The sequence below is a fragment of the Salvia miltiorrhiza genome, chromosome 7 (genome assembly GCF_028751815.1).
Source record: "Salvia miltiorrhiza cultivar Shanhuang (shh) chromosome 7, IMPLAD_Smil_shh, whole genome shotgun sequence".
NCBI classification, from domain to species: domain Eukaryota; kingdom Viridiplantae; phylum Streptophyta; class Magnoliopsida; order Lamiales; family Lamiaceae; genus Salvia; species Salvia miltiorrhiza.
Window position 1 is genome coordinate 20036741 of NC_080393.1, and position 8426 is coordinate 20045166.

The following is an 8426-nucleotide window of genomic DNA, read 5'->3' on the forward strand; positions in this document are numbered from 1 at the left end:
ATTCCACTCCCCCAAGTGGAAAGACAATTTTCATAGATCGACTCCCACTACTTGACGTCCTTTTGGACATGTTGAATGTGAGATTTGATCTGATTGTTGTCGTGTTGAGGAGTGAGTCGAGTGACAGTAGGTCGAGCTTCGTTGAACCCCTGCTGAGTTATATTTCTCTAATATGTGAGTGCCTTGTGGTCGGCATCTTTGTTGGAGTTGTTGGTAGCCTCCGCCCACAACATACACACTAGCTCAGTCTCTGCCGCGGTGTACTCGATTCGTGATCTTTTCGTTTTGGGAGTGACAGAATTTTTGCTACATCGTCGTCTTGAGCTAAATTTGTTTCGTTCAAGTTGATACCATCAAGGCCTGTAACGAAAGCATTCGAGCCTTGAAAGAAAGACGAGAAACTCATCGGGGAAGAAGTGGGATTGCCCGAAAAGTGGACTTTATTTTTGAAGTACTCGTTGAATTAACGATCTATTTTTGAGAAGTGAAAGATGGGAAGAAAATCTGAAATAAAATAAAAAGATGAGAAAATGGGAGAAGAAAGAAATATTTGATGTAAAAAATAAGTAGGAAACATGTGTATTTATAGAATGAGAATAAAATTAAAAAAAAAGAAAAAGAAAGAAGAGGAAGAAGCCATCGGGGAGGCAACAATCACATTTTTTAAAAGTTACTATTAATCAATTTTAAATTTTCACTTTTTTTTTGAATTGGCCACATACTTCTTTCTTTGTGCCCAACTCTAAAATTGAAGCCTGCTTCAGTCCCCCGGTACACTAGAATGTCCGCGACTCTCCACAAAGTCTACCATCCACCGTTGGATGGTATTATCATTAGCACATGATGGCTTAAAGCTTTTTATCCTAGTCTGTTTTGCTATTCGTTCAATGAGTGATTTTTAGATCTTTTTAGTTGTCTTTCTTCGAAGCTGTCTTAAATTTCTCTCTCAACGTTGATCGATTGTTTTTTGCTTCATTTTGTAAGGGCTTGAGTACCCCTTGTACTCCTCCTTTTCTTTAGCTATGTTAATTTTACCTTTAAAAAAAAAAAAAGTCTACCCGTATGCAAACAAGGACCTTGTAAACAAGGCAATGATTTGTGTTGGTGTACACATAAATAAAGGCAATAAAGAAAGTAAGAAACGAACGAAACGAGGGTGCGAAGAAACCAAAGCAATTTATCTTGGCCCCTTTTTCCAATAATCTCAACTCTTTCACCCCAAAATGGATAATATTTTTAATTTTATTGGAGCAATATAACTCTATAGTATCTATTTATATGTTTTTCAAAATAAAAATTCAGAATAACTCCATTTCAACATATGAAAAAAACGAAGCAATCCGCTTTAAAAAGGCCCTCTTTTAAGCATATTTGTAATTGTAATTTTTTCCCGTGCTAAAGAAAAATAAGCATAAGCTGGATATTTTCCCCATAAATCCCGCTTCTTATCTGTTTCTATTTTAGTTTAGTGAAAATCTCTCTCTCTCTCTCTCTCTCTCTCTCCCCCGCTCCCCGCTGCGTCTGTAACTGTGGTATTTCTGCTCATCACATTTCCGATGGCCTCCGCGGTGGTTCCATTTTCTATTTCCGGTAATAATTTTGACGCTTCTGTTTGTGGATTCTTTGCGATCTTCCACGAAACTCCTCTCCCCTCCCCCCATTAATATTGTGTACTTCGCCTTGTGCTCAGGTTTAATTAATATTCTACTTTCTATCCAAATTATTTAAACTTTAAGCACGAGATTTAGAATACGTGAGGTGTCGTAACGCACAAATTGATTTCTGTTTGTTTTGGTGTTGAGGTAAGATTGTTGAGTATTATCTCGGTTTTATTGCAGGTGGAAATCATGTCAAGACCAGCGGTATTTCGATGGTGAACTCCGGTGCTTTGGTCAAGACGCAGCTGTTAACGATTCGGAGCAAGAGTCGGACCAACCGTAATTTGTCCATTTGTGCTGAATATAAGTATGAAATTCCTTGCCAGTATATCTAGAAGTTGTGTGAATTAATAGGAAGAATATAAATAAGCACGCACTCGTAAAATGATGCAACTGTGCACTCCACAGATCCCTTAGAATTATTTTATAAAATCAGATCATAGTAGTCTTAATGTACCCTTTAGGGTAAAACCCTCCCTATCAGGTTGTCAGTAGATGTGCTGTTTTAGAATAGTTATATACTTATATATGGAAAAAAAGTGGAAAACGGATGGTGAATACTATTTGAATTGATAATCGGTTTATCGATCCATTTTGGGTTGCTATTGACTACTCTTCAACTTTACATTGCATGGTTGTTTATACCTACGGAGCACCCTCTGAGAGTTGCTATCTACTTCATAAAAGCTTCAGCTGAGCTATTGACTATGAGTAAAACACCTTCTAAGTTTTACTTCTTGTTTTTGAGGGGAACACTTGTGTTTGACTTGACTGGATCATGGAGTTCGTGGTCATGTAACACATGGCTTTGATAAGTCATAGATGGTTGTTCTAGCTAAAGTTTCTAGTCATTTATCCTCCTCTACCTTGGCACATGAGGAATGATGTAATGCTACTCTAATCTAGCTTGCTATGTTCATGCTGCTGCATTCATTCCCTTACTCTATGGTAGAATTTGGGATCCTTGAAGCATTGTGTATTGAAAAATGATATTTGAGTTTGTTCTATACTATTTAAAGTCAATACAAAGAAATCGATTCAGGCATGAAGGATGATGTTTTGAGGTAAATTGTTTGAGGACAGTTAACTAGTTAAGTCTGTTTGGTTGTTTTAGGTCATGCAATTTCTTGGTGTGTGTCACAGCAGGTTGAGGACTTTAGTTGGAAGCAAGTTTGTTATTATATTTGGTCAAAGTTAACCACCTTTCTCACATTTTGAATTCTCTATGTCTAGCTAGAGTTATCTATGGTGGACACTGACATGATGCATGTAGCTCTATCATTATTTTCTGGAGAATTAGTCGTATTCATATGGGTGTTATCTCTCTGCAACTTAAATTCATATCTTGCTCCTGCTATAGCTGTTATGCTTGTACTCATTGCCTTCGGCTGCTGCAAATGGATTGGAAGATTGTTCTGCTCTCTTTCTTTTTCATCTTCTATGATGCAAGCTCCAATCATGAAAAATGGCATAAAATTATGAAGAAAAATCTCTTTTCTGTCTTGTTATGTATGTATTTTACACTCTTTTATCTGAGCTAACAATATGCTGAAGTAATGAAATTGGTTGTTTCTTCATGACATAAATTGTTGGTGCCTTTTACCAGCTATAAGTGGCACTATCTGTTGATTTATAAGATCTTCCCTTTATACTTGCAGTGACCGTAGTGGTGGAAATGGGTCTGATTTTGCAGCTGGTTTCCTTCTAGGAGGTGCAGTATTTGGAACACTTGCATATATTTTTGCTCCACAGGTAAGTTTCATATCTTTTAAAACTCAAGTGCTACATTTTGTTTGATCCCAAAACAAACTTCTAAAGCACCTTCAGGATCTGTTTGGTCATGCTGTATTATATTTATGAGGTAAAAGAATGTCCTTTACTAATAAGCTGTACACTGTTGTAAGCTAATTGTTACCATGGAGTTTGCCTGAATCCTGATTACTGTAACAATAAGATGATGGATTCCTCAGTCTCAGAATCTGATGATGTGTTGAGAAAAAGGGAAAATGCCATGAAATTGTTAAATATCAAAGCTAGAACTGCAAGATAAGGAACACGCCAATATTTAGAATCTTGATAATTCCTAATGAAGATTCCTCTCCCTACAGGAGGTTAGAAGTCATTTATAAATTAGTGCTGGTATTGTGTAACATAAGTCTCACTCTGTCAATAGAAACCCTCTCCATGGTCTGGCTACCTACTTCTGGTTTGCTGCCATCTTGGTGTCAGCATTGCTCTGGAATGTACTGATCTCTTTAGTCATACTCCTCTCCATCTCATACTGTATATTCACTTTGACTGACGAGAAGCTGAAAAAAGGTGGAAGTTTATGTTTGTTGACATCACTAGTCAAAAAAGTTGTTGAGACTCCTGAGAGTCAGGAATAGAGTGAGAGCATATTTCGGAAAGAACTTTCGTGCCAGGAATTGGTGTTTATTGTGGGATGTTCCTAAAACAAACACAAAGTGAAATTCAGACAACTTGAGTTTGAGCTTTATATAGCAACTGAATTTAGCTCATTGCATCTCTTTTCATAAGTCTACAGTCACTAATGCAACTTTAAGCATCTATTTTTAGTTTTATTTTTTTGGCTTGACAGGGTTTGCCAATGAATGAGTTATTTTATCATTAGTTCGCTTTGTATACTTTTTGTAAGATCCATTTGGATCTTCTGCAAAATACATGACATGCAAGTTGAAAAGATTTTGCTGAAACTTTATAAATGATGACAGAAATATTAGACCCTTTCATTATCACTAGGATGTGTTTCAAATGGATTAATTATCGACCTTACTTACGACCTGTTCTTAATATCAGACTGCATCCGGGAATATGCAATTTGTTGAAACATTCTTTACTTAGTCAGACCTGTTTTGTTCCTGTTGAAATCAGCTTAGTAGGCCAAACATCAACGTGAAGCTGTGTTTGAACCCCCAGGAGCCATTAATAGTAAATTTAAATCAAATCTTTCTGCCCAATGCAGTTTATTTTTTTCCCCTGGAATGAAAGCTATTAATCACATTGAGTTTAGTGCTTCACTGATTATGTGAGAGAAATTATTCTTTTGCACAAAATATAGTTTTGGCAAACAAAGATGCTGCTGAGAGATGCACACAAAAGCATGATATATGTCAAAATTTATTGCACTAACATACATTACATTGATTCAAGTTATATACTCTGATTTTATTTGTGTTTTAAGATAAGAAGATCTTTGCTAAATGAAGACGAATATGGATTTAGGAGGGCCAAGCGACCGATTTACTATGATGAAGGTTTAGAGGTAATGGTCATATCTGCTGCAACTTTCTTGCTCTGATCACCCACCATTTTTTTGATCATTCTCATTCTGAAATTTCAGAAAACCCGGCAGACCTTAAATGAGAAAATCAGCCAACTCAACTCTGCTATTGACAATGTCTCCACCCGTTTGCGGGGCGGCAATAATCTGCCCCAGGTGCCTGTTGAGACTGACGCTGAAGAAGCTGCATTGTAAGAACTGTTTTTCTTACATCTCCATGGTTGCAGCATGTTCGATCTTTCCCGTTTTAAGAGTTGGTTTGTTGAGCATGTTATTACACATGTAAATGGATGCTTGCATTGCATAACAGTTTATCTCCTTGGACAAACTTCACTATGAGAACACCTCAACTAGAGATATTACTTGTTCATGGCATATTCGAGTTTCAGGAGCTTATTTGCTATTTGACATTTTATTTTCCTAATAGAGAATGTGTAGTAAATCACTGATTGCTACTTGTGTGTTTGCTACAAATCAATAAGACATTTTATATTCACCCACCCACCTACATAATTTAAAAGGATAATAGCATGTAGATTATCAAAATTTGACTAAATTTTGGTTTTGCACGATATGTAAAGATTCTATCCGTAAGTTGTTATATTTATAATATAATTGGTTGATTAGAGTTAATTTATTGAATCTAAATAATTTCGGTTTTTGTTAAATTTTGTCTTCTTCATTAGATATAATATTCTTTGTATTTTGGAAAATATGTGTTGTTTGTTTTGCAGCATATTAATTTGGTTATAGGCTAAACGGAATAAAAAAGAAGAATTAGTTAAAAGTTTGAGAATAGGAAGAGAAGATTAGGTTTTGTTTTGCGTTCGATCAACCACGTTTTTAGCCTTTCTATTGTTAGTAATCAAGTTTCAAGACTTCTATAAATATAGGTAGAACTCACTGCATTCAACACCAATTATTAAGTGCAAAGTGTCATTGTTGAATAGCAGTTTGTTTCAACATTCTAATTGATAATCAGTCTATTTCACCTTTAGGTCACCTTGAATAGGACACTCATGAACTAATTTATCTTGAGTGTGAGATTCATGAATTTTAGTCTCATAGATTGATATAATAGTTAAGTGGTCCAATTTAGTTCAGTAGAAGTCTAGTAATTTTGTGTTACTAGCAATTGAATGGACACATGTTGGTCCAGTTTAGCTAAGTAGAAATCTAGTAAATTATGTTTCATTTTGCAGTGAATTTAAACCGTAGGTGTAAAATTATTTCATTGTATTCATAATTTATTTTTCATTATTTCAATTGGTTTCAGTAGTTGGATGACAATTGCCTAAAAGCAAACAAGAGAGAAACGCGAAACACTTGCCTCCAAGATATAAAGTCTTTTCTGTTTCTTTACATAATACTCCCTCCGTCCCAGCTTTTAGTATCCAACTTTCCTTTTTTAGATGTCCCACATTTTGGTATCCATTTCTATTTTTGGTAAAAGTAGGTGAGGCCCTTACTCCACTTTAATTATTTTAACTCTCACATAAAATGTGGGACCCTTATTCCACTCACAACATATCAATCACTTTATTAAAATCCGTGTCGTTCTCAACTGGATACCAAAAGCCGGGACGGAGGGAGTAATTACATATTCCGTGCAGAAGCACGTCATATGTTATAAAGTAGGAGTATTAAACAATAAAAAGAAGCAGAAATTGTAACCTAAAAATGGTGGGGAGCAGAAAAAGAAAAAGAAAAATTGTACTAGTAAATAAAATAGGGGGCCCGGGCCGGGCCGGATGGGATCCTAATGCAAAAGGGGTTCGGGCTGGGCCGAATCGGAAAGAAAGAGGCGAATTTGGTCGAGGAAAGTAAGATGTTGAGGGCGATCCTTACGCTTCACGTATCCCTTGGCCGCTTTCTCCGTGTAGCAGTTATACGCCTCCTCGCCGCTCCTCAGCCACATCGCCTCCGCGTAGCTCCGGTGCGCGTAGTACGCCTCCACCTCCACGCTCGCCGTCTCGATCTCGATCGGCAGCCGCTCGTAGTGGCCCCGCCCGATCCCCTCGAGCTCGTCCATCCTGGCCAGCGCCGCCGGGGACACGGCGTAGAGCTCGCCGGAGACGCGGTGGCCGCGGCCGGGGAGGTTGAGGAGGAAGGGGACGCGGTAGGGACCGCACACGAGGGGGAGCCGCTGCAGGGTGCGGGCGGCGCCGACGAATGCGGCGTCGCCGGAGGCCATCATCTCCTGGAGGAGGGCGTGGTTGGAGAAGCCCTGCTTCAGAGTGCCGTAGGTGAAAATCAGCGTCGCCGCGGCCGGCACCCCCATGGCGGAATTATTTTTGGCTGCAGAAATGGTGAGAGAATTATGATATTCTCGTACGGTAATTCAGCATTGGAATGATTGCTCCGCTGCTGTTGTACCTGTATATATATGTGCGTATCCATGGCCGTGGCCGTATCTGCTTTGCCGTTTTGTGTTGAGTTGAGACAAATAAAACTTAGGCGTGGGCCCGCCGACCTATGTGATTGTCATTTCCTCTAAATTATGTTATGATTTTTATTTTTATTTTTTGGTAAATACTATTATTATTTTCATCTCATTTAATAATTCACTATGCTTTTTTATATATGTTAAAAAATTATCATATAAAATACTCCCTCCGTCCCATTATTGATGGCCTGTTTTCCTTTTTGGGCTGTCCCAATATTGATGGCCTGTTTCTAATTTTAGATATAATTAGGGCTCAATTAACATTCACACTAATCAACCTATAAATACCTAAAAAATTTTATCTAACCCTAAATCTCAATCTCAAATCACGCCTCTCCCCCCCCCCATTCTCTCTCTCTCCACTTCAGCCTCTCCCTCTCACCGCCTCCTCTCTCTCGCCGCCTGCACCCTCCCGCCGCCCTAGTGCCGCCTCCGCGCTCCCACCTCCGACGCCCTCAGGTCGCCTCCAGCATTCGCCCTCCGCCCGCCTCGCTGGATTCACCCACCGCTTCCACCCTCCCCTTTCATCCACTGGGTCGCACAGAAGCTCCGGCGTGACCATGGTCTCGATCTGCCGCCGAGCTCCACCTCCGTTCTCCCTCCTAGCTTCTCTCCTCCACCGCCTCTCTTATCCTCCACTGTTCTCGCCTAACCTAGCACACCTCTCTCTCTCTCTCTTCCACCCTTCACCTCCTGTCCAGATTTAGATTTCAGATCTTCCTCTTCTCAATTTCGTCCTCCTCGGAGGATTTGACTTCGATTCGCTCAATCTGCGTTGATCTCTTGAGTACTTGGAGTTGGAAATGTAGCATTTTTTGTTGTTAATTTTGATTTGTGTTTCGGATCTGTGGATGTTTCTCTGCGTTTTGATTCTCTAAGTACTTGGAGTTCAGATCTGTAGATGGATTTGGGGGTGTAGGGTGAAGGGGAGGCGGTGGCGGCGCCGGCGCCGGCCTCGCCGGTGATGAAAGCGCCGGCGGCAACAACAGATAATTTTGGAGGAACAAATGTTCTTTTATTA

The 8426-nt window shown here is 39.2% G+C and overlaps 2 protein-coding genes across 2 annotated transcripts; one reads left to right on the forward strand and one right to left on the reverse strand.

Moving 5' to 3' along the window:
* Positions 1 to 1148: 1148 nt before the first annotated feature.
* LOC130993266 (uncharacterized) lies at positions 1149 to 5383 on the forward strand. The gene is made up of 5 exons (XM_057918093.1): positions 1149 to 1590; positions 1839 to 1965; positions 3317 to 3410; positions 4861 to 4941; positions 5020 to 5383. The coding sequence occupies exons 1-5, from the start codon at positions 1557 to 1559 to the stop codon at positions 5152 to 5154; spliced, it is 471 nt and encodes a 156-aa protein (XP_057774076.1). The 5' UTR covers positions 1149 to 1556; the 3' UTR covers positions 5155 to 5383.
* Positions 5384 to 6285: 902 nt separating this feature from the next.
* Positions 6286 to 7562, reverse strand: LOC130993265 (putative gamma-glutamylcyclotransferase At3g02910). The gene is made up of 2 exons (XM_057918092.1): positions 6560 to 7562; positions 6286 to 6332 (listed from the first exon to the last, which is right to left on the reverse strand). Exon 1 carries the CDS (start codon positions 7238 to 7240, stop codon positions 6719 to 6721), a length of 522 nt encoding a protein of 173 aa, XP_057774075.1. The 5' UTR covers positions 7241 to 7562; the 3' UTR covers positions 6286 to 6332; positions 6560 to 6718.
* Between the last annotated feature and the right edge of the window lie 864 nt (positions 7563 to 8426).